The 27,179-nt window shown below is 37.0% G+C and overlaps 2 protein-coding genes across 3 annotated transcripts; both read right to left on the reverse strand.

Annotated features, from left to right (window-relative positions):
• Positions 1 to 694: 694 nt before the first annotated feature.
• Positions 695 to 4,465, reverse strand: LOC131022966 (protein FAR1-RELATED SEQUENCE 5-like). The gene is made up of 6 exons (XM_057952506.1): positions 3,682 to 4,465; positions 2,754 to 3,563; positions 1,901 to 2,049; positions 1,117 to 1,216; positions 848 to 1,014; positions 695 to 748 (listed from the first exon to the last, which is right to left on the reverse strand). The coding sequence occupies exons 1-6, from the start codon at positions 4,463 to 4,465 to the stop codon at positions 695 to 697; spliced, it is 2,064 nt and encodes a 687-aa protein (XP_057808489.1).
• A 2,684-nt stretch (positions 4,466 to 7,149) lies between these two features.
• Positions 7,150 to 13,225, reverse strand: LOC131022626 (RNA polymerase II C-terminal domain phosphatase-like 2). 2 transcript variants are annotated; one of them, XM_057952131.1, is made up of 16 exons: positions 12,740 to 13,225; positions 11,889 to 12,359; positions 11,380 to 11,590; positions 10,887 to 11,044; positions 10,734 to 10,804; positions 10,520 to 10,625; positions 10,358 to 10,447; positions 10,113 to 10,251; positions 9,664 to 9,938; positions 9,519 to 9,576; positions 9,317 to 9,447; positions 9,182 to 9,235; positions 8,630 to 8,726; positions 8,097 to 8,503; positions 7,761 to 7,839; positions 7,150 to 7,556 (listed from the first exon to the last, which is right to left on the reverse strand). In XM_057952131.1, exons 1-14 carry the CDS (start codon positions 13,022 to 13,024, stop codon positions 8,310 to 8,312), a joined length of 2,340 nt encoding a protein of 779 aa, XP_057808114.1. In that variant the 5' UTR covers positions 13,025 to 13,225; the 3' UTR covers positions 7,150 to 7,556; positions 7,761 to 7,839; positions 8,097 to 8,309. The 2 variants fall into 2 exon arrangements, with proteins under 2 accessions (XP_057808114.1, XP_057808115.1); XM_057952132.1 differs by having other exon boundaries at positions 7,761 to 7,815; positions 12,740 to 13,219.
• Between the last annotated feature and the right edge of the window lie 13,954 nt (positions 13,226 to 27,179).

Genomic DNA, 27,179 nt, shown 5'->3' on the forward strand with positions numbered 1-27,179 from the left:
TCCCCCCTCCCTCCATACACCTATTCGAGACCCTCAAGGGCCTAACAAATTCAGACTAACAATCTTAGTCGGCCTTCCAGACCAACCTGACCAATTTCTGCAAAACATTCAATTAAGGGGAAAATGCATAATTAGCATATAAAGCCACAAGTATAAAACTATAACAAAAGTAGCTAATTTGACATGAAAAGACAATTGTATCCTCAATGGGGCCCACAAATAATATAACAACACATTAAAAAAATTAAAAACGGAATTGATTCAATAAATAGAAACGGACAACCCACCAAATTCTACTATCTCCTCTCTGCTCTCTCTCTCTCTCTTTCTCTCTCTCTCTCTTCTCTTCTCTTCTCCCTCTCTCTCGATTTATTCTCTCATCTCTCTTCCCTCTCTCTTATCTTCTCTTCTCTTTCTCTCTCTCTCTCTCTCTCTCTCTAAAATCGCAGCAACATCACTTTTATTTGAAAAAGATAATTCATTTTATTCCTTAAATTTGGCCCACAAAATCTGATTTTGTCTCTCTCTCCTATATTTTCTTTCAAACGTATCAAATCATCATGCTTCATGAAATTCTTCTCACCAAACCTTAGGATTTTCCTATTGTAAGTTGAAAAGGCTCATCCACCAAACACCCGCCGCTCATTCAATACTTCTCACCAAACACCCGCCACTCAGCCAAACACCCATTGTGTCACTCCAGATTGGGTATTACCGGTTCTTCATTATCAATAATATTCACATATGTCTACAATTATGTAAAATATAAATTAGTTCAGAAATTATCCGAATATATATAACTAGTATTAACTGAAAAATTAAAGCTCAGAAAGTACAAGAAACAAACCCTAGAATCAGCATGAATCCAACCAAAAGTATCATCCCAAGTGCCATATGTTGTGTCATATGAGACATCATTTTCATGAGAACCCGATGGCATAGCAAAGGGTGCACGGTTACTAACATCATCGGAGTGGGGCAACTTACGTTTGTGAGATGCACGAGCTTGGCAACCTGCTACATAGAATCGATAGTATAAATATGAGTATAAAAGATGAGAATAATAGTACAATATATTTTTCTGACACAAAATATGTAAAATATATTTAACCCAACATGCTTTCTTGACGGGTATTTGTTGGTTAGCCTTGCCTTTAGAGATGTCAGCTGGAGTGGGGTTTACTGCTTCTTCATTATTAATAATATTCGCATATGCCTACAATTATGTCAAATATAAATTTAGGGGTGTGCAAACCCAACCCGGACCCGCCGAACCCGCCCGGACCGACGGGTTCGGTCCGAACCGAACCGGCCCAGTATAGGTGTTTGGTCCGGGTTGGGTCCTATTTTCAGGACCGAGAGATTTTCGGGTCGGTCCGGGTCGAACCCGGTCGAAACCCGGCGAACCCGGAACCGACCCATGCCATTTAAAATTTAATATTTAATATTTATATTTAATATTTATAATAATAATATAATATTAATCTAACTTATAGTTTGATTGTTTTTTATGTTTTGTTTTTTGTGATTGTGGATTGCTTGAATTTGAGACTATGATATGTGTTTTGGTATCATATTTTTAATGTTTTAGATCTGAAAAATAGGTGAAAAATAGGAAAAAAAATAAATAAAAAAAATCAGGTTTTTAGCGGGTCTGACCCGGACCGAACCGAACCCGTTGCTCGGGTTCGGTCCGGTCCCGGGTCGGCCCACTCGCTACTTTCGGTCCGGGTCGGTCCCTTTTTTAAAAAATTTCGGGTCTACAAACCCGGCGGGTCGGTCCGGGTCGGTCCGGGTCCGACCCGCTGCACACCCCTATATAAATTAAGTCAAAAATTACCCCGAATATATAAGTAGTAATAAGTAAGTATTTGAATATCACAAAGTAGAGAAAAAATACCATAGAATCAGAATGAGTCCATGGAGAAGTAGGTGTGTCATTAGGGTTAGCATTACCCTGAGAACCACATGGCATATCAAAGGATGCACGGTTACTAACATCGTCGGAGTGGGGCAACTTACGTTTCTGATATGCACGAGTTTGACAACCTGTTACATATAATTGATGGTATAAATATTAGTATAAAAGATGAGAATAATAGTACAATATATTCTTCTAGATGTATTCGGCTTTCTTGTTCGATATTTTTCGGCCAGTGCCAAAAGTTTTCGATCAGCGGCAAACTGTTTCGGCAACCTCACCTGCTTTCTTGTTCGGTATTTTTTGTTTGCCCTTGCCTTTAGATCTATCACAATGCCTTTTAATTCTTGCATTCGTTTCACCACGTGTTTTTGCCACTTTTGGATTTCGAAATGCAACACCTCCTTTCGGCAAGTCAATTTTTTTACTTGTCGAGGATTTGCCGGTTCTTTCGAAACATAAATCTCCTTACGGAATGATGCTAGGCGGTTCATAATAAGGCCACGCTTATCACTATGCAGTTTTGCATATTCGGCAAGATCATATATCGACCGCATCAAGTGATTCACAAATGTCAAACTAGAGATATGTAGTTCCGGATCATTCTCTACAAGGTTGACGAAACTTAGATTCATCGAAATTCTATTCTTCGCCAACCGAGAAAGTTTCGTCAACAAATATTCTTTTGGAATGCTTTTCACATTCATAAGATAATAAATCTTGAAAATGTGATAACACAAATATCCCGTTGTTTCAAGACGGCAACAAGTGCAGGTAGCAAGGTCACTTGCCCTATTGAATTTAACAAGCCTCGGGTTCCCACCTGACCTACCAGACGACACAGTGAATTCTATGTCATCCGAAACATAACTTGATGGGCCTTTGATTAAATCAACATTCATTGAATAACTAGCCTCATGCTCCAATTTTTTAAAGACACTTGTCAAGAATTTAGCTGCACTATTTAAAAGTTCATTATTTTGCACAAATAGACCTAACATTCCTATACAAAGTGCATCATCTCCTGCTTCTTTTCGCCTCCATTGAATTTGTACTTCTTCAAACTTAAGCACAAAATCATGTAATGATGTGCTTACGCTACAAAGGTTCTTAATAACTTTGTTTGTTACCTCACTACACGATGTTGCATGTAGGCCGGCACAAAATCGCTGATTTGTAAAGACAGAGGACCACCTCCTTTTCAGCCCGTACATCGTATTAAACCATCTATTCTCGCCAAGCCCGTATTCATCAATCATACACATCCACGCTACTTCAAATTCATCCTCAGTGTCACATCCGTTCATACAATGAAACCAAGCATTCTTGAAGAGTGTATTTCCATTCAATTTTCCAAAATGCGATGGCGCGTTTTGGTTGATATGCCACTGACATAGACGATGACTAGCGCTCGGGAATACGAAATCAATTGCATTCATAAGCGATTGGCATTGATCCGTAAAAATTATGTCCGATTGTTTCGAATGCATAGACTCCAAGAAAGTGGAAAGTAACCATTCGTAAGATCGGGTGGCTTCATCAGATAGGAAACTCATTCCAAACATAACATTCTTCAAATTATGGTTGACACCAACAAAATGAACACAAACAAGCTTGTATATGTTGGTCCGATATGTACTATCTACAGACAACACATCTCTGAAATAATCGTAATACAAAGAACTGCAAGTCTCTGGAGAAAAAATTCATAAGTCGCCCTTCATCATCTACTTGAAAGTCAGAATAAAAGAATGCCTCACTATTCGACATCTTACTGAAATATTGAATAAGGCTATTTGCATCACTGTTTTCCACTTTTATCTTCATCTTTATGCCATTAATGTGATTATATGCATCCTTCCGTGTAAAACCACAATTTTGTGCCCCGCCTGACTCCTTCTCCATGAATGCACAAGCACGAGAGATGCTAATGCCTGCTGAATTCATTGCTTCTATCAAAGCTTTCTTCGATCCAGACAAAGAACGGACTGAGCGTAACAAATAGGACTGGTCAGAGGGGAATAATTCATGATTGTGCTCTTTGTACCAAGACCTCACTTTCCATGGCTGATTACGTCTGCGTGACACCCTTAGCTTTGCCTTACACATGGTCTTCCGATCTTGCTTCTTGTAAGTAGCCATCCCGCTATCCAATGATGTTTTCGTTTCACTCTTACCATGGCAAGCGCAAAGAAAAGTTTTGTAGCGCCATATTCTAGTGCCAACAAAGTAACCTTGGTTATCTTTTGTCACACTAAATCCCATCAGTCTTGCATACTCGGAATATAAAATATGGGCTGCTTCGGGATCTTTCACAGGTTTTCCAACCTCTAATACCATCTCAAGTACATCAATCCTATTAAGTAGATCGGCAATATCTTGATAATCATGCTCAACATCTTGCTCATCTTCAACATTTTCCTCAACTACTTCAAAACTTTGATCCTTATCTCCGTATCCAACATCTGCATTATCATCACAATCTTCATTTCCATTTTCATCGCCAACATCATTAGATGGATACTCGTTCAAATCAAAATCCATCATTAACCTATAATGAAACAAAAGTCATTCGCAATACGAACAAAATTAATTGATATCATTATAACAAGGCAATTGCCGAAATAATACAAAAAAGCTGCCGAAAAGTTTCAAAATTTTCGAAATAACAACAAACGACGAAACTTTTCAAAATATGCCGAAACTTTTAAAAAGTGCCCAAACTTTCAATAACTGCCGAAACATTTCAAATATTGCTGGAATAATTCAAATGCTTTAATTATTATATACAAATCATATATCGGCAGGTTTGCTCGGCATGATTATATTATATATTAAAAAATTATAGGCAATTCAAAGAAAAATTGGCAGACTTGAAAAGCTGTCAATAATAAATTAAACGGGATACTCCACGCCCATATTCAATAAAAAAAGCTGCCGAAATTAGGAAAAACCATGAAACATGAAACAAGATAAGAACATCATCATATTGAGTTTTAAAAAGAAAATTTACGAACATCATAATATAATAATCATGAATAAAATTGGACGAATCTAATTTGCAAAAGATAAAATGAGCAACAACAACCGAAAAAATGGAAAATAAAAACTGAAACTTCAAACATGGATTAAGAACAAAAAATTTCGCGACCAAAAAGGTGATAAAGCGGTCCTTACAAATGATAGAACAACCTCACGATTTTAATTTGAAAATTCGAGCTTACAGAACTTACGATTTTGTTTTGATATGAAAACAATGAAGAGCTTTAAAATGAGCTAATAGATTCGTAGAGACGAAAGTAGTCGAAGAGTCTCGTAAATTCATCAACAAAAAAGTGTCATTCGAAAAAGAGCGCCAAAAATGGATAATTTTTAGTTGTCCGAAGGTTTGGCCAACATAAGTTGCAGAATTCTGATGCCAAGACATACCAGTCCCCAAGAACGTAATGATGCTTGACAGAAGGAGAGTTAACAGCGTTAACTCAACTCTGAAAAAGAAAATTCAAAATTGATAAATAGGATAGGGATAGGGTAGGGACACGTGTCGACAATCAAAGTATGAGGGTGTCGGGCACCTCTGTGCGGGGTAGAATTTACCCTCAAACAAATATATTATCTTGTGATATCGAAATTGAATTTTATTATTTTTTTTTGTTTAAGTTATCTAAATGATTATGTCTACTAAATGTTTGACGTGGGACCTAAATTTTTTGATGAATAGAAACAAAAAAAAAATTATGAATTTCATTGTGATGTAATTTCACCATTACTATTTTTTGTAATTATTTTTTTATTATATATTTTTTAAATGTGTCATTTTTAGTTATTAAATTTATATTTTTCTAGCAATTTAATTTATTTTCTCATATTTTATGTTATGGACGTATTTTCTCATATTTTTCCCTTTACGGTTTTTCCCTCTGGATTTTCTGTAAAGGGGTTTTAATGAGGCTCGACCCTTAGTCTACGTTTGTTGTGCTGTCAAGAGTTCTTTTAGGTTTGTTTTTTTTCTTTTCCTAATAAAAGCCTTAGTTTATTAAAGACGGGTGGAGTCATTCCAAAAGATCAACATTTTGGTGTAAGCATGCATAAATATGTAGCCATGGCCCTTGCCCAAGCATACTATGCATGTTGTTGACCCATCTTTGAACTTGGAAAATGAAGAGGAGCTGAGAGAGACACTGAAGGTGGAGATGCAATAAGAGAAGAGCATTTTAATACTAGTGAAATATAGACCAGAAGCGCATGGCCTTGTAGAAGCACATGGCTGTGATTCTTTCGATCTAATTATTTATTTTCTTCCCTCTCAAAAAAATGAATTTTATCAATTTCTTCTTTGAGAAAATCAATCTAACGATTCATTTGCTCTCGACACCTATCACCTATTTATGAAAATATTATGCTACACGCCTCTATTATTTATAACCATCGTTAGCATTATTTTATATATTTATTTTTATTCTAATACCTCATAAATTATTATTGAGATCATTAATTTTATAATTTATATAACAATTAAAATTCAATTTGTTCTTTTAATAGTTATTTGAAGTTAAAAGAAGATATGAACAATGAACAATTAAACTTTGATTTTTATATAATTTTTAAATTAATAATTTACTGATGTCAGTAACAATTTATAAAATATTAAAATAAATATATAAAATAAAAAAATAATACTAACAAAAATTAAAAGTAAACAATGATCACTAAACTATGTAGCATAACATTTCTCTATCATTTTTAAATTAATAATTTACTGATGTCAGTAACAATTTATAAAATATTAAAATAAATATATAAAATAAAAAAATAATACTAACAAAAATTAAAAGTAAACAATGATCACTAAACTATGTAGCATAACATTTCTCTATCAATCTCTAGGAATATGGTTAAGTGGAAAAAATCGTCAAAATTATTGGGTCCTTTGTCAAGCCAGGAACTTGTAAATTGGACAAATCATATGTTCATTTATTTATAATTATTATGTAAATCGATTAAAAGAATAATTGAGAATAAGTTTCCATCTTTATTACAAAAATAGATATTCCTGGACCCAAAAGTCGAAATCATACCAATTTGACATAATCTTCAGCTCTACTCAAGTCTCCGCTAAAAATCAAACTTGTGATCCAACTATAAACTATCCCATGTTGATACTTAGTACATTTAATAGAGAGGTTATACTTTTATCCCCTACGCGAAAAATGTGATACACATTATAATAATAGATAAAGAATAGATGAAGATATATAAGGATTGTTTCTTAAGAATACTAATACTAAAATCATACTACTAATAAGATTAAAAGAATACACCGTAAATAGTAAGACACGCACGCAATTGCAGACCCGGCCTCTTCAGTGGTCGCCGCCAACGATTGTCCTTCAAACTCAAAGCCACTATGCTGTTAGAATTCACTTCTACATTCAACAAGTATGTACGAATCATAACATTTTTCACATCCACTTTCCTTTGTGGTGGGTGTGAATCTTTAATTTGGTTATTATTTTTGAAAAATTACATGTTTCCCTTTGGGCTTCATGTAGTTGTCATTTGCCTCGTAATCAATGCAGTCTTCTTGTTTGATATAGAGAAACTGCCGACCGAACACAACCTCATGGCTATTTCTCTGCAGGTGAAAATTTTCTCAATCAAACACAATTCACACATCAGAAATGTTGATTTCAGATTTTCCACAGTAGGGTGTTCTTCCCATTTAAAAGCAAAAAAAAAAAAAAAGAATTAAAAACTAATTTTGCGTACCAAAAAAATTAACTGCTCGAGAAAGATTCATAAAACTGACCATAAAATGAATACTCGAAAAGATTTTTACCTTGGGAAAACTGGAACGCTTTTATGCTCCGAGGATTTGCTCACTTAAGGAAGCACTGCTCATGACCCAGTCAAGTAATCTATGAGCAAACATCAAAGAAAGAACACGAAACACTCTTAAATCCACTGTGAAATAACAGCTACAAATCTTGAAGAGGTTATTTAACACAAAAAAGTTGCCACCAAATAACAGACAAGCCAGCATGACCAAATATTTTCCCGAAAATAACAAAAAGAACAGCCTAGTGGAATAAAATTATATATTACTTGGTGGAATTGAACACACCTATTCTGAACAGCATTTAACAAGTAGTGCTCAACACTTAAAATTTCTTACCTCCAAGATGGAACACATTGTTAAACATTGAGGAGAACCGGCTGAGAAACAAGGCAATAAATCTCGCTTTTTTTGTTTTCTGCTCCCAAACCAAGTGGTATAAATTCAAAGGAGTGGTTTATCTAAAGACAATCACAACTCCTACTGTCGTACATCCACAGAGCTCATAAGCAAGCATCCCAGATGTCGTAAGAAAAAAAAAAAAAAATCAGATCAGCCATGGGAAGTATTCTCAAAATTCCCCACTTCAGAGCTATTTTGTTTGGGAAATCCATTTCTAACTGGTAGTTCTTCTGGTCCAGGCTTGGCAACGTCCCAAAGAAACCCATTTTCTTTTTCCAAAATGAGTCTATCAAAATCATTATCCACAGCGGTAGAATGAGGTTCAATATAAGATATATAATTTTCTGCAACAGCAAAAGAAGATATGATGAAATACTACAATCACAATAGATAGTATGTCAGTTTATCTAGGTGCATATGCTGTTTGTTCGTACAAGATACAGAGGAGAGTGGCAAATGACTGGCCTTACCAGCTAAGCTACGAAGAGCATTGTCTGCAGCCTGTTGCTGGGCATCTTTCCTCGTTTTCCCCATTCCAACACCAATTTTCTCACCTGTAAAGAATACCTACATATCGACTCAGCTCATAAGTCTCGAATTCCAAGCAACTCATAAAACATTAGAAAAGCTCGGAATATTTCAGATAACGTTCAACAGTTCAAGAATTATTGAGGCAGAACTGCAGAAGCTGGCAAGACCTTCAAACCCTCAGATATGGGGACAAATGATAAAACATGCAAAAGATTTGAAACAAGTGCCAACAAGAGTTTGTCCTTGTAAATAACGTATCACCACAGATTAAGAAAGCAAACAATTCATTCCTATTGGTGATACCAAAGCAGTTATGCTGAAATAAGCAATACCGGACTACAAATGACTACTTGAAAAATGTGTAAATTACAAACCATGTATAAATACACAACCCTAAAAATGGAAGAATGGCAGTTAAAGAAAGCTTCAAGAGCAAGTTCACATGCACTCAAAAAAGACCAATATATGAGTAGAATGTTCATGATACTAACCTCTACTGAGAACTGTAAATCATTGCTGGTACTGACAACAGGCCTGAATTCAACCTGAGCAGAAGCAATGCATATGAGAAGATACCCAGTCGGAAGGGATGATAGAAAAACACAGTTCTAAAGCATTAGAACTACCTTTGATCTACATCTTCTTCCAATCTCTTGGAGCACATTAATAGACATAGATGGCAACAGGTTCATTTTATCACCTTCATTTTTTAACTCTTTACTAGTAGTTGGAGGTTGATTGTTTGACACAGCAACATCTACCAAGAAATACAAACAAAATTGAGCAAGAATGTTATGGACTCCCAAATACAAACAGTAGTTTAAGTACCTGCAAACTGATTTGATAATAAAGGGCCCTGCTTCAGGCTGTCACAGACCGAGTTAGCCTGAACAATATTAAAAATCACCCATGAAACAAATGTTAAAAGCGGGGCACATAATGATATGAAAGAAGGCAAATGGCTTGTTTTAACCTCTTCGGCTTTCACTGGATTTATATGTGAAAGTTCAGGAGGAACTGATGATGATGTACCATGACTGAGTGAGTTCTGAAGACCTCGTTGACCTTCTGAAACTATTCCTGGGGTCCGATTGCTAAAATTCCCTCTACTAGAATCATTTTCAGCTATCCAGCCACCTTGTGGCTGCAGGTGTGGCGCCTGCCAAGGAAACCTAGACAACAAAGGTGGTTCAGATGAAGCTGAAAACCGGCTATCTCTTCGAAATGGATCACCAAGCAAACTAGGTTCTGCAATGAAATATATATTCACAAATGTCAATTTGAAAAAACCAAATATGCATTAGAAGTATGAGGAGACAAATAAAACTACATTGAATTATTTTAAATGGGCACATGGCCACTATTACAATATTTCAATATTTCCATATCTCGGAAACAAAACATTTCAAAACAAAATCATACTTTCAGAAGGTAAAATTGCCCTGGTAAGTGGAGCAGTAGCATTTGCAACAGACATTACAGGAGTCTTTGAGATTTCAAACTTCAACTCAAGGTTATTAGCAATGGGAAGGGAAACAGCATGGGTGCCATTCTTCTCATCCTGGACAGAATTGGATAGGAAAACATGGACATGGTGAGAATACTCCTGAATCAAGTGCAGAAGATATGTATTACATGGCAAACAAAGAATAGAAAAAAGAAACTACCACAGAAAGCAATCTTTGTGCAACTTCAGGTCCATTCATTCCATCAGCAACTGGAGCATTTAAATTCCCATTTGGTATCAAATTAGCATCCTGACAAAGTTATCTCGACATAATTAATTGTCCAGGACAGAAAATTGAGCTACAAAAGATATTCTCCCATACCTCTGAAATCAGATAGTTGCTCACGTCCGGTGCACAGGGTAAGTTGAAAACCTCATTTTCATAGAATATGTCAGATATTCTTCTCAAGACACTCTCATCAAACTCTCTGTTTGTTGAAAAACAAAAATCCAGAGATATCATTAAATATCGCTCCAGTAAAATGCTAGAAGGACTAAAATTATCTACTGACCTAAAACTCTAACAGGAAACTCACTTGAAAAAACCACCTCTAACATTGCATGCTACATTCCTTGCTACACAAAGGACAGGAACAGCATTGGCAGTCTATATGAGAAAAGAATTTTAGATCAATACAGTCTCAGTCAAGTAGTAAGTAATCAAGAAAATTATAACAAAAATGGAGTACCTCAGCCTGTGGAGCATAATATGGAGTGAATGCAGGAACTACATGAACACGAGGCTGATCCTTGTCCTCCCACACCTTCAACCGGTCATCTATAACCATCGCCATTTTTGGATGACAATTTCCATTCTGGAAGACATTGAGCAAAGATTTCCTAGCGCCTAAAATAAAGATCTAAATAGTGTTAAAAATCGGGTGTAGCAAGAATATAAAGGATGGAACTCAACTCATCATGATAGAAACGAAGCACTCATTACGAGATACATTAGATGATTACAAACAGGTGATCTAGTCCAAGAGAGCACTTCTTCCCAAAGATATTCACAAAATCCTGCAATATCACTAATAAAAATTTCCCAAGTGTACCAAGTACCAGTGGATTATTATTGTTCACAACTCCAAATGCTCCATCAATTGACTAGAAGTATTTAAAGACCTCAAATGGGTACTAGTAGATTAACATTGGAGTTCATGCTCACGATAATAAGGAATTTACCGGATCTGACACATACAACACGGTCAAGTAGCTGCTTTGAGCTAATTAAGTGTGCTTCTGGATCAAGCAGCCGCCACATTTCCAGGGCATAATCTCTCTCGGCCATGGTACAAACATAAACTTCAAATCTTTTCCGGCCTTTTGCAGTTAGATAATTTTTTAAATCTTCCCATGCAGGTCGTAACCTGACCAACACACTGGTATCACGATTCTGTAGAAAAGACATCCAAAATAAGAAAGCAGGAAAACTAATCAAATTGGATGTCACTAGAGAAATGCAGTCATAACAGAATATGAATTATTGTGCAGGAAAACCTGCAGGTCTTTCTGAATCGGAAAATAAGTACAATAGTTTTTAAACGACACATAGGTAAAAAGGGTCCGACAGTTGGAAAGGCTGACAACAATACGTTACAGGTTACTGTAGTGTCAACAAATTGGTGAGTACATTACCAAAAAAACAGAGTAAGCAACCCATGAATGAATAAGCTTTGAAGATCTCTTCTAACCTCAGGATTAATGCGAGTAAGCACAATATTTTTCTCAGGCAATCTTACTACAGGCCGAACAACACGATGAACTCCATCAGATAGAAGAGGAACTTCCTCGTGTTGCATCTTATATGCTTTACCACCATCCACAACACTGTCAGTCTCGGCATACTGCTTCAGTAATGCACGATCCTCAACGTATCTCTTCATCTCTGCTGTCATCCCAGATTCCCGAATAGGGTCACTTTCACGTGCAATCCAACCCACCAAAGCCTCAATTCTATCTTCAAATGACTTCATAGTGTTCGCAACAATAAGAGTTTCGTCTAGATCAAATACTATCGCTAAACAACGGGTATTCAACATCCATAAGCAAGCGTTATACAAACCACATGGCACCGAGTAGCACCAAAAACATGGAAATTTCTTCTGCTTGCTAGGCATTGCCACTAAATGAATTTCCTCAGTTCCGAGCAATACAACTGCCGTCTACAAAAAGTAAATAAAGTTACAATGTTATGAGTAAGAGAAATAAAGTAAATGTAGCAAGAGACATATCTATTCACGTAAATAAAGAATAAACAAGATATGTTCATTTCTGAGTGTGGCTATACACGTGTAATTGCAGGATCTAATCATTTTGCATCGTTAGGAGTTAGCAAACACATAGCTAAGCATTTATAAATAATCATAAACTATCGCCATCATATCCACACAAATCACATCATCCGGACAAAATTCATACAATATCACCATCAACGCCAATTTCAAACGCAAACAAAAATTAATTCAAATGAGCAAAAGACATTGTCGCTCAAAAGTAAAGCAACATTAACTGCTACAATAAACGGAAGGATCAAATACGAAACCTTAAGCTCGTAGAAGCATGAAGCGTGGAGATTGATCAACGGAGACTGCTCGTTGGGATTTATATTGCCATTAGAGCAGGGCTCGAGTTTGCATACAACAGAGCCATATGAAATCGTCTGCAAAACAGAGAGGGGATGGCATCTCTCGCTGTTATGCGAGATGTGATGAATTCGAATCTCATTATTGGGGAACTGGAAATTCCCAACCTTCACTGGAACTGCTTCCAGCTCCCCTAGATACACATCTCCATGATAAACCACTGATTTAAACCCTAATCGACTCATTATTTTCTGCCAAAAAAACAAGCGCGAATTGTGCCAATTCCGAAAGCAACAACAACAATTTTACAAAAAAATATTAATTCTGGGTAAAATTCCTCCCACCCTGCATGATTTTGCTCTCTTCCCTCTCTCTCCTCTCTCTACACTAAAACTACCTTTTTTCTCTCTCTAGAGACTCTCTCTCACACTCCCTCCTCAACAAGCGGTTTCAAACAATGGGGTGCGGTGGCTTTATATAGGAGAGAGGGGAGGTGCCGGTTCCAGAAATACCCCTGGTGTTGAGTGAATTTACGCATGTGCCACGCTTTGTCCATGCGGAGGGTTTGGGGGTAAAGTAGGTAAAGTAGGGAGGTCATACATATACTGTACACGTGGCAAGCGATGGGGCTGCGTGATTCTAATAGCCATCGATTTAGATGACATTTTTAGCCGTCGATTCGATGTTACTATTATGTCGACTTTTTATATATATACATAATATGGGGCCGTTTGATTTGCAGTTTATGATTGATTAGGATTAAAATTATCTTGAGAAATTAGTGTGGATTTATATTATTTCATGAGTGTTTGATATCATGGCTACTTAATCCTATATTGTGTTTGATATCCATAGGATTATGTTGGATTATATTATCTAATACCAAAACTATCCTCATATAATTTTAAAAATATCATGTGTGTCCACCATTACTTGGGCATTTGCATCGATATGCGTGAGGAATGGTAGCAGAATTTTTATCCAACTTCGCAGTATTAAAGTTATCCGAGGGGGGCCGGATTATTAGTATGGGTTATTCCCACAAAATAGCATGTAGAAGTAGGATTAAGTAGGAGTTGACCACATTAATAGAACATGATATCAAACATCACACTAACCTGTATTAATTTAATTTATCCTACCTATAAACCCATATCAAACAGGCCCTATGATTATTTCATCAATTTACTAAACAATATTCTTTTTTTTTGTAGTGGTACTAAAAATACTCATATTCTTTTTTTGAAAGAAGAGCATATATATTACGACAAGTCAGAGAAAACAATCTCTAGAAGCCAATCCGGAAAATCGGCCTTCCAGAGCATTACATCAGAAAAGAGAAAAGAGCGACGAGCCAACTCATGAGCTGCTCGGTTTGCCTCGCGGCGCATGTGACGAAAATCCACGACCACGAATTGTCTAGCGTGATTGAAAGCATTCCAAAGGTCATCACAGAGACAGTCCGAGCCATGATTCTTATCCGAGAGAACATGGACAGCAAGAAGAGAGTCGGTGTACATAATCACCGGGCCGATGTCGTGTTCAAGGCAAAAACCAATCGTATTCAAAAGTGCATGTAATTTCCCCATCAACACAATGGCCGTGGATCCAGCAGTTCGGCACCCCGCCATCTTGATGCAACCTGTAGAATCACGAGCAACAAAACCCAAACCGATTCTTTAACCTTCATCCTGGAAAGCGACGTCAATATCCACACGCAGCAGACCCTCTGGTGGGGGACACCATTGTCGAGAACCTTCCATCGGGATGAGACATTGATCGAGAGAAACCTACTCTCTCGCCCGCTGAAAACAGCTCAGCAAATTAATTTTTGCCTGAGAAGAGTTTCCGGTCCCAGCTATTAATTTTTTTAACGACGCGGTCTCTTAAGTACTCAAATTGCATCTTCTTTTGCTTTGGAATAAAAGTGGGCAGCCCCAAATAAAAGGAGTGCCCAGCCGTCTCTTTAATCCCCAAAGTATCTGTAACCATCTTCACATCCCCATCCTTCACATTCGGGCTAAAAGTGATGGTTGATTTGTCAAAGTTTATTGTCTGCCCGGATGCTTCCTCGTATTTCTTAAGGACCTCACTGAAGGTCCTTGTCACCACCTCTGATGTTCGAAAAAAAATCAAGCTATCATCGGCAAAGAAAAGATTTGTTATGGAAGGACAGTACCGAGCAAGAAAGATGCCCCCAAACAAACCCTGATTTTCGTAGCTTCGGATAAGTGATGAGAATCCCTATGCACACACAACAAATAAAAAGGGGGATAGAGGGCAGCCCTGTCTAAGGCCTCTAGAAGGAACGAGGCTCCCAAAAACCTTGGAATTAATCACGAACGAGAACTCAACAGTGGTCACGCACTGCATCACTAAATCAACCAAGTGAAGGGGAAAACGAAGAACCATGCACCAACATAGCCCTCAAGAACCTCCATTCCACCCTATCATATGCCTTACTCATATCGAGTTTTGCAGCAGCAAATCCCTCGTTTCCCTGCTTCTTATTACGGATCCAGTGCATACATTCATAACCCAAGATAATATTGTCGGAGATAAGCCGTCCCGGGATAAAAGCACTTTGAGACTCATCAATAACAAAGTCCAGGACTGAGCGCAGTCTATTCGCGAGAACCTTCGCCACAATCTTGTAAGTTGTGTTACAAAGACTAATGGGGCGGAAATCTTTCACCTCCCTTGGTTTTTTTTATCTTTGGGATTAAAACAACTAGCGTTTTATTCCAATTTCGAATGCTAGTGCCCCTATTAAGCACCTGAAGAACATCTACTGTAACCGTCTCACCAATCTCGCCCCAGAATTTTTGAAAAAAGAACGGAGGAAAGCCATCAGGGTCGGGCGCCTTATGTGGGTGCATCTGAAATAATGCTTTTCTGACCTCGTCCACTGTGAAGTCCTCTTCAAGCACTGATCGCGCACTTTCACCAAGAAAACGGGAGCATGAATTGGAAACTTCCTCCATAATTTCCGGAGAGGGCGAACTGCACTGGAACAGTTCCCCGAAAAAAGCCTCCACCACAATAGCAATTTCCTTAGTTTTTTATACCTCCACCCCTTCGACCGTCAGCAGGCGGGAAATGGTATTCTTTTTCTTACAGTGGCTAGCAAAAACATGGAAGTACTTTGTGTTTCTATCCCTTAATCCCAGCCAATTGGCTCGGGATCGTTGTTTCCAGTGTATCTCGTCCGCCTCGTTATATTTCTCAATTTCCTTGGTGAGTTTTTTCATTTCAACTTCAAAGTTCTTCATGGAGTGATGGTTCTTAATGAGATTCACCCTTTTTTCCGAAGCTCAACAAGAATTTTGGCAATCTTGTTGAATCTGTCCCGAGACCAAACCTCCAAGTAATGTTGACACCCTGCCAGTCGATCATGGAGGTCAAAGCCACCATTCCTATTCCAGTTCATCAGCAAATCTGCAGCAAAAGTTTTCTCAAGCAGCCATTTTTGTTCAAAGAAAACCGTTTACCTCCGGAGTCACGCTCAAGTGTTTCAACCCTGGGAAGCAAACGGAGAAGGAGCGGGTTGTGGTCAGACCCATGTGTATCAAGAATTTGGACCTCCTTGAAATCAAAAACATCGTCCAACAAACGATTTCCGAGAAATCAATCCAACCAAAGAAGGCGTGCTTCATCACCCTTCCGTTGGTTATACCAATAGAATGTCGCATTGCATTGGATAGTTTTAAGGCCACAATACTGGATGGCATTGTTAAATTCCCTCATTTGAGCCCAGGGCCGCTTACTTTTCTCACAGCTTTCGGCTCTTGTAGTAATCTCATTAAAATCCCCACCAAATAAGCATGGGATGTCCATGGTACCACTACAAGCCAAACGTCTCATAAGTGCCCATGAGTGTTGCCGTTTTTTAGCCTCGGGATTGCCATAAAAGCCAGTAAATCTCCACAATGTTTCATTGGTCTTAATCACACAATCAATATGTCCATCGGAGAAATTAGACACTGAAATAGAGCACATGTCTTTCCAAAATAACATCAAACCTCCACTTGCTCCTTTAGAGCCAACAGTAAATTGCCCATCGAACTGAAGAGTAGACCGCCACCAAGAAGCCTTTCGCATGGTAACTTTCGTTTCAGAGATGAACATCACACTTGGGGAGTAGCCGGATACAAGCCGGCGTAGCTCGTGGAATGCTCAAGCCGCCGCCGTTGGGATATAAGTTGTAACAGCCTTCGCCTCCAAACCTCCATCCATGAGAATCAAATTGGATTTTTTCCTAACTCCAATACTCCCTCGCCTTCTTGTCGTTTTTGTCCAGTCAACGAACCCTCGAGAAGACACCCAACGCCATGTCCCGAAACAGAGGTTGTTGCTGTAAAACGAGCCCTTCTCTTCCATCCTTTCCCTTTGGGAATCATCTTAGGCTTAGCAGGAGATATGGAGTTCAGATTCAATGAAGATTTTTGGCTTGGTTTAGGGGAGCAAGAAGATCTTTTCTCGGCGACCATCGTACCGCTAAGCAAACCCGCCTCAATCATCAAATTATCACCACTCTCCTCACTTGTAATTTTTATTTCATTAAAAGGAAGTAAGAGTTTAGTAGGAGGGGGGGTTAAACACACATTTTCCCCATCCATCGTGGTGTTGTTGTTTGGTCTCAAAACCTCAATCATATCTGTCCGTGTGGTCTCAGTTTCCACCTCTTTATCCTTCCCAGAATGGGGGTTATGGTCGTCTCCCCTTTGCCCATCAGAGTTTTTCGTATTCATGTTCATCTCCTCAATGAGTCCTCTAGGGGGAGGCCGTGGACCATTAAGGTTTTGTCGAGGAAGCCTTTTGGGGATCCTCTCTTCTCAAGAGGAGAAGGGATATGATGATATGTATTCTTTCTGTAGTCAAGTTCCCTCCCCGCCTTTAGCCAGTTTCCGAACACTGGCTTGGCCTTGATCTCATCTCCTCCCTCGCATTGCCTCAGAAAATGACCGAGCCGTCTGCACGCAAAGCAAAAGTGATCCGGCAATTTTTCGTATAAAACAAGGATCATGCCATCCTCAGTTGCACTTCAATCTTTAGAGGGATGCAGCGGATGAGGGGAACCTTTATGGATCTGTGCACTTTCACCCTGGCATACCTTCCCACATAAGAGCCTCCCCTGTTGTCATCGATCTCAAGAACCGTCCCGATTTGTTCCCCGATTCGACATATAACTTGGGGGTCCATAAAAGCAATGGGCATATTATGCAATTGGACCCAGATCTGAATTTGGTCAAAGATAGTGTTCATTGCCGTATTCGATGAGTCTACCTTCTGTAAAATCATTAGTTCATTGAAATAGTGCCACGGACCATCAGATGTTATTCTCTCTCTATCCGCTTCCAAATCCAGTGAGATAGCAAAAATATTGCGGCCGACCACCTCAATATCCATCGTTCCTCGTGGTTTAAGCAGCGCCGGAAGGGATTCACGTAGTGCCTCTCTGTTCACTTGTCGATCTGAAAATATTTTGCCCATGACCATCCTTGTTGCTCGAGATTGGCCCCGTAAAGCCTCTGTGGCTGAGATCGTTACTGATTTAGATTGTTCCATTGAAGAGAGGCGAAGCTCCTCCACTCTTTTAGCAATTTCGTTTGGATCCATGATCACGAAAGAAACAAACAGAAGTAGAAAAAACAACAGACAACCAAACACCGATCCCAAACTTTGGATGAAAACACCATTCCTGAAGAAGAGGAAAGCACCGCTCCTAAAACCCAAGGCGGCTAGGGTTTCAAAGGAAAAAAATTTCCGACTATCAAATACTCATATTCTTAAGTTATGCATTTCTTTCTTTTTTCATGTACAAAAAAGTATTTTCTTTTGTTAGATATAGTATAGGTTCACAACATTATCTCGTTAATTTATTTAACACGTTTTTTTGCAAAGTACACGGATAGTGAAATTATGTGATCTTCTCTCAATAGATGTGCATATATATAAGTGACAAAAATTTACATAAAATAGTTTTTTCTTAACTCTGCCGGTGGTGGTCTGATGATAAAGTACATAATTGATGAGATGTATATCAACACCTTTAATTAAAATAAAAAAGAACATTATAATTTTTTACGTGATTCGATCAAATGATCTATGTCCATTGGAGATCGCTGGAGAATTTCACTATTGTTGATGAGAGTTTACATTTACAAGTTTTCACCTGATGAATAGAGACTGAATCTAAGTTTTCAAGTGAATGTCATATTTATGGTTTAGAATGAAACTCTAGTTTTAAAGACTCATTCATTAAGGCAATTAGGCATACGCCTCATTACAATAGTCTTTGTTTTGGAGCTTAATTGTTAAGTATAAACCAGAGTTGAGTATGGCAGAGCCGAGCTGCCAAGTTTGGAGTAGAGTTGAGTTGTCGAGTATAGCACAGCTGATACGTCAAGGGTGACTTCGGTAGAGCTGACCTGTCAGGGGTGACCTTGGTCCGTGATGGGTGATGCAAGTGTCTTGACTTTTTTCTTTGATAATTTATCTTCATCAAGTTTGACTTCTTGCCCTGATTCATATTTTCTATTCATTAGACCTGACCCAAAGAGATGTGCATAATATTTTTTTTATTGGTAATTAATATTTTTAAATAAATAAAGTGATTAATATTTGAGCCAAAATTTCAAAGTTGAATGTACAATCTTTAAATTATTTGTTTATCTAATAAAAAAAATGTTCTCTTGATGGAAAATGGCAATGTAATTATTAGTAGGGTGAGCAGTCGGTCCGGACCGGACCGAACCGACGAAACGAAGGACCGAATTTTCAATATTTTTTGGACCAAACCGGACCAACTGAAACCCTAGGACCGAATCGAAACCGAACCAAAACCGCCATCGGTTCTCGGTCTGGTTCTGTCCAAAACCGACCATTTTTAAAATATTAAAAATTAATAAAAATATTAATAAAAACATTAGAAATTAATAAAAATACTAGAAATTAATAAAAAATATTAATATATTAATAAAAATATTAAATATATATTTAAAATATATATATTCGGTTCGGTTCGATTTTCGTCGGTTTTGGCCTCTCCTGGACCAGGATCGAACCAAAATATTTTCGGTCCAAGAAAATAGGACCGGACCGGACCAATACATGGACCAAAACCGACCCGGACCGAAAAAACCGATCGGTTCGGTTCGGTCCGTCGGTTTTGGTCCGATTTTGCTCACCCCTAATTATTACTCATCAAATTTGTGATGTGAATGATGATTTGGATTTTAGATCCACAAATTTATTTATGTATTCTTGAAGGTTATCGTGATATAAATCTCAAATTCGACAAAAAAAAACATTCCAAACCCGTCTCCTTTGTTATCCCACAGAAACAATATTTATATGATTTATAATATGTTTGAGTTAATAGTGAATATATCTATTTTGTTTAATAAATATAAAACAATCATAAATATAAAAATGTAGTATAAAAGATACATTAATTTTTAGGTGAATGTCACTTCACCGCCTCAGAACGATGGTTGGGGTTTGAGTGCATGAGTAGATTTCTCGTTTATTTGTTCAAAAGCGAACCAATACATTAGTTAGTGCATGAGCATATTTATTTTTGTATCATGTGTATTTTATAATTAGAATATATTGTAGAATTTATCTTTGCTATAGTAAAATGATCTAGAATTTTATGAGGCATATAGAGTAATTATTACAACATGTCTTATATTGGATACATTTTTCCAAACAATTCGCTTGAATTTGACTCCCACGTTTTTGGAAGCTAATGTACTACCTCATTATACTTGACAAAATAAAAATGGGAAACATCCTTTGCATTATGCTAATAATATGGAGTAGGTAACAAGTAATTGTATTTTATAAACTTGTTGATAATTCGATTCTTGTTTTTGTACTCTATCAATTAATTATGGCTCCAAATGTGTGCAATTAATAACTACTATTTTTATAGGTCAATGAAGTCTAGCTCAAGTGGTAAAGCGGAGGCATCCGAATACTTTTTTTTGTGAGAGATCTTGGATTCAATCTTGTCTGCGTGCGTGTGGTGCATGTAGAGGTCTCGCAGGTATAGTTTTTTCACCTGTATGTAAGTAGTGATCTCGTCTGCGTGCGAGTAGCTTATTTAATTACAAATTTGTACGATATGATATTTTGAAAAAGTTTAAAATGCCTTTGTCATATTTTGCAATATAATCTAAAAATTATAATCTAGAAACTAAATCTCAAAACATCATATTTACAAATTGTAATTGATACAAATGTGGCATTCAATTATTGTATATACATGACAACTCAACTTTTAGAAGTATCATATTCGTGCATCGGTTAGCTAAATGCTGAAAAGTTCATACTCCCTCCGTCCCACCATTTTAGTCCCCTCCCACTTTTCACACATATTAAGAAAATGCATTTAATTTTTATATTTTTATCTTTTATACCCTTATTTATTATTTTCACACATCCTTTTCACATTTAAGTGAAGCATTAAATAAGGTTAATTTAGTAAACATAACATTTTTATATAGTATTAATTAATAAAGTGGACTATCTTTTTGGGACATCTCAAAATGGAATAAGGGACTAAAATGGTGGGACGGAGGGAGTATAAAATTTTCTAAAATTATAATATTGAATTAAACTGGACTATGTATTTTTACACAAACAATTGAAACAACAGTATTTTTATTTATAAATGTCAAAACCAAACATAAAATAGAAACCCTATTCCCACAAAAATTATATGACACATATTAGGTGAACTTAATTTTGATCATATTTAGGTGGAAAAATGCTCCTCTCCGGCGGTGTCAGTATGCATTGTTATTTGTTACGAATAAAATATAAATTCCCTATGAACAAACTACAAAGTATCAATCACATGACAATGTATATTGTTATAATATTATTAATATTATTCTTATATTAATGTGTCTAGACATGCTACCATTTGTAAATTTAGGAGTATTGTTGAAAGTCATTGTCATAAAATATCCAAATTTGTAAATTAGGCAGTCCCCTGATGGGAGGGTTTTGAGTCCCATATATGATTTACTTTTAGGGTTCGTCTATTTTGGTTATAACATTTTTATTGAAAATAGATTAGATAAAAAAAATATGAAAACATGTTATTTTTTCTTCCTTTTTTTTATCATATCTATATATCTATATATAATATAAGAAGGCAGTTTCCAACGTTAAAAAATTGCCCCCATTATTTAAAACATCAGTTGTAGGAGATTAAACGAGAATTCAGCTTTCATTTCCACTCATTTAGCTCAATTCTGTTATACTTACGAGGCACACTTTATTTATTTATTATTTTTCCCTTTTTCGTTTACCTCTTATTTTTTAATTGTTTCTTCTATAATATATTCAATATGTATATCAATTTAAAGATTATAACAAGAGCTTTAATTTTATATAAAGTATATAAAAAATAGATTTAAAATAATAAAGTTATCACAAATTAAAAGTTTTAAACAAAATTATTTTCTCTCTTATCTCTCTTATTTTATTTATGTTTATTTAATTTGATATATAATGTACAAACTAATTTAAAATAAGAAAGTTATCACAAATTAAAAGTTTCAAACAAATTCTTTTCTCTATTATTTCTCTTATTTTATTTGTTTATCTTCAATTATCTATTTTCATTACGATGTCATTTTACTTTTTTATCATTTGTTTATTTCCTTTTTTCTTTTGATTTTATTTAATTGTTGCATTTCTTTTTTTTCAAAAAAAAAATCGCACAGTTTTTTACGCACGATCGCTATAGAAAAATAGTGTGTAATTTTAGTTATTAAAGTATCTGCATTATTTTTTCCACTTAATTTATGATTTATTTTTTCATCAATATTATGTAGTTTTCTCCCCCATTTTGTAGAGTACCTATTGTTTCCATACATTTTGTCATGTGTTTGGATTGGTCTAATAATTTATTTCATTTATTATAGTATTAATTTTACGTAAAACTTTAAATTTTAAATTAAATATTTTTTAAAAATTGTGTGACGGTGAACTCGAATTTGAGATCTTCAACGTCAATCATTAAAAACTTTATTATTACACCAACACACATGTATTTTTCAACTCTGCACTTTCTAGGGTGTATGATCATAGAAGGTAAAAATAGTATTTTTTTAAAAAAAGTAATAATGATATTTTATTAAACAATAAAAATGAGGATATTTTTCAAAACTATAGATTTATATATGATTTCTGTTACGAAAAGAAAGTAATATGTAAAGATTCGTGATTTTTTTTTAAATTATCTTTTAAATTGCTCATTCTAAATTAGTCGGCGGTCATTTTTTTTGAGTTGTTGGTGTCCACTTTTATCCAAATTATGTTATGTAGATACTGCTATTTGTAAGTGACCCGTCGAAAATTCGACGGGTCTATTAAAATATAAATTTATGAAATTATTAATGTATTTTTTATTTTATGAATTATTTTTTTACAAAAACAGAGAATTTAATAAAATTATTTTAAAATAAAAAATTTATAATATTTATTTGAAATTGACCTAATTTAAATGTCTTATAAAAGTTATATGTAAGCAGAGTTTCGTTCCAAAAAATATTAAAAAAGAAATTAAAATAATTATTTGAAACGTATCTATATTAATTAGATGTCGGTAGTTGGAACCAATAATTAAAAAATAAGAAAAAAAAATAAATTAAATAATATCATTAATGACTTAAACTTTAAAAGTTTGAATAAATTATTAAATTTGCAATTGTTAGGTCCAGAGGGTCTCGAATAGGTGTATGGGGGGGGGAATACACCTATAGGCTATTTTTCAACAATCCTCAATAAGAGGGATCTCAGTCAGAGATCAAAACGAAACTTTGCATGCAAACAAAGCCGCCTGTTTTACTGAAATCAGTTTTGACCAAACAGGGTTGACGACTGATACTGAAAGCTCTTCAATAAAGAGTTCATCAGTTAAGTTGCTGGAACTTAACTGATGCAAGTAAGGGCATCAGTCGTGTTTGCTAAAACAGAGATGATATCACGCTTTCTGACTATTAGAGAATAGATCAGTCAGACTGATATCATACGCAGCGGAAATTAAACTTAGTTTCGCAATAGCCTCGGTGGAGCACGTTGTTGGTTATTAGGTTGCTCTTTACCGTTAATCAATATTCAATTTATCAATTGAAATAACACAAGTAGGAATGTAAAACTGAAAGCTGTAAACAACACAGAGACTTTTACGTGGTTCGGAAAAACCCTTTCCTACATCCACGGTTGGTTGATCAGACCAACAATCCACTCCGCAAGTGCTTAACAGGTGCACTGCAAACCAAACCGTGTGCTTGCCGGGTGCACACAACCGTACACTGAAGAAAACCCTTCTTCAGTACCCACGCTTCACTCGCGTCGGATTTCTCTTGCTTAACACAACCCGTGCTAAGACTCTCAGAGACAGAAAACCCTTCTGACCTCCGAATCACTCAAAACACTCTTATGGGGGGGAGGTTTGAACGAGTGCCAACTATACTTACAAAGAACAAGTTCTTTGAAGCAAGTTTGACCTTTGGCTTCTGGGTGAACAGAGTTTTGCCTAAGGTCTAAGAGAATGTATGTAATCAGCAGTGACTGATTTTGGCTTTGCAATTCTCTTCTTCATTCAAGCTTTGGGGAGTTTAAGCTTAAGGATGAGTAGCAATTTCGGCAGAGCTTCAGCTTATGTTGTTGAATCGGTGAAGGTTGAAGTGATCCTCGAGCGCCTATTTGTAGGAGAACTCTTGAATAGATCCGTTGGCGTAAATCGTCCTCAAGATTTCTTCCGTTGGAGAGCAATTCGAATTTGGGCTGAGGCTTTCAATCTTCGAGGTTCCTTGTCTGAGTGGAAACGGTTCTCTTTGATGGACAGGAGATGTGACATCTCTGAAAAGTAACCACCAGATAGGAATGACCTATGCAGAGATAAGATCCTGAGATCTCTGCATTTAATGCGGCTGTACTTGTGCGTACGTGGCTTCCTCTGAACATTGGAAGATCAGTCCGAGGAGGAATATTCAACTGATACTTGACTTTAGTATCAGTCCATTGCGCGCATTAAGTAATCAGTCTTCAACTGATTCTTCAACTGATACTTCAGTTGGTATCTGCAGTCTTCTTCAGTCTTCAGTCCTTCGTTCTTCAGTCTTCAGTCTTCGACACCGCAAGCTAAACTAGAAACGAACTCTAACATTTGAGTTCAAAACAATTCTAGTCTATTACAATAAAGTCCTATGAATTTTGGTATCATCAAAACAAGGATTAGAATATTCCACAAGGTTCCCAACAATTTCCCCCTTTTTGATGATGCCAAAACCACACAGCAGTTCTAGACAACAAAAAGACTGAACTCACAGTACAAGTTCTAAACCTGGGGTGAAAACAGTTCCCCCTTAACAATAGAACCTAAAAACTTGTACTTAGAGTTAAGAACGAAACAGTTCTAAAACAGAACAAGGAGAAGACAGAAAAACATAATCAGAGCCTGGACAAAGAGTCATTGTCTTCAGGTTGAGATCAATAAAGAAGTTCTTTTCATTAATAAAAGACTGATAAGTCATCAGTCGAGGTACAGAGCAAGACTTACATTTGAGTAAAAAGAAAAACAAAAACATCATGGGAAACCCATGGACTCCAGCAGTCTGCTTGGCTGCGCCTTGAATTTCTTGATCTTTATCTTCTGTCTTCGTGTCTTCATGTTCCTAAGCTTGTTCCACTCTCACTTGTGTTCCGTTGATTTGAGGTCTTTACTGGAACGTCATCCTTACAACTTCTGGTGATCCTTTGCTGTCCCATCATCAGTCAAGAGTTAGAGGACAGGAGTTGTCACGACCGGACTTAATTAAGGATAACTAAGCTGTGAAACCGTGACCGAGGGAGGGAAATTAGAAGCGGGGTTAGAAAGGGAGTGAATAATTAATGAAGGATCGGACTCAACTCATTGTTAATGAAGGGAAATTTATAAATAATTGTTGTTTAATTATAAGGACTCGACCTCTGCCTCAGATGTGTATGTGCGTATTTTCGGGGAAGAGATGGGGAATGGCGTCGGGCTCAGGCTCTACATCGGCGCCGTCGAATTGAGAAGGAGAACGGCGACTAGAAGTCGCTGGGACTGCAGCAGCGGCCCCGATCGCCGATTGCATGGTGGCGGCGGCGGAGGCAGATTCAATTTCGAAAAAGGAAATCTAGGGCTTTCGTTGTCTTTGTCGATTTGGAAGAAAGGGATTCAGGAGGGGAAGAAGCGGCCGACGATCGACGGCCTCGGCCAGCGCGGCCGCGCCGGGGCCGTTCGCGGCGGAGCCGGCTGGAGGCGGAGCGAGAGGGAGAAAGAGAAAGAGAGGGGCGTCTGTTGAGAAGAGAGAGAGACCGAGTGGGAGAGATAAGGAAGGGTTGGGCCTTTACCTTTTGATAGATTGGGCTTGTGTTTAATAGTTACCCATGTCACATCTCATCTTTCCGATTCGTAGTAGGTGATCGTAATTAATAGGGGTTCTAAATTATGCTCACGTGTAATGTAATAGGTAACTCTAATAAAAAGCTTCCGAATCTAAAATTGTAAGTTGATAGTTCTAATCGTAATATTAAAGAATCATATACAAAGCGTTATAACCCCACGTGAGCCTAGCTCTGAAATTCGAACATAAATCATGAAGGTTCTCTTCATGCCGTAGTTGGTGATAATCGAAGGTTAGAAATGAGTATTAGCTCATCACACAACCGCTAGCTAATTGCATAAGTCACTCTCATCGCTATGAGCAATGTCTCAACTAAGTTCTGGTCGGGTAAGGCAATAAATAGATTAAGAGCCGCTACACCACAGCAAGAGTTGCTATCAGGTGGGCATTACTTTCATATATATCAAATGAGTTTCAAATAACAGTTGAACAGTTATTTCATTGCAAAATCCTTGAACTGAAAGTTATTTCAAGTATTGTCTTGCCATAAAATGTTTCAATTTCAGTATGATATCTATCTGATGTGGCTTTGCCAAGTTATGTAATCGAATTCGGGTCCTGAGCAGTTGATAGCTATCCTGCCAGGGCTAGTGTACACCAGTGACCGTGAGTCATCGAGCGGGTTGGCCGGTCAAGTGTCCGTGAGAGGTGGCCACCTCTCCGGCACACAGCTTCAGATATGACAGATTATGAGAACTTAGTCTGCAGACGAACTTTAAGAATCACAAATGAATTTAGTAAGCTTGGGCCTTTTTAGCGAAAAACTCCCTTGCTGTACTGTTTATGATGGCATGACAATTTACAGTTTTGAAGCATGTATTTTTATACTTAGGCATACGTGCCCACTGAGTACTTTTGTACTCAGCCCTGCATATATTTCTAAATGTGCAGGTTGAGCAGCTGCCGGTGGTGATGAAGTGACGAGCGGAAATTCTTTTGTCTT

The sequence above is a fragment of the Salvia miltiorrhiza genome, chromosome 4, assembly GCF_028751815.1.
Source record: "Salvia miltiorrhiza cultivar Shanhuang (shh) chromosome 4, IMPLAD_Smil_shh, whole genome shotgun sequence".
NCBI classification, from domain to species: Eukaryota; Viridiplantae; Streptophyta; class Magnoliopsida; order Lamiales; family Lamiaceae; genus Salvia; species Salvia miltiorrhiza.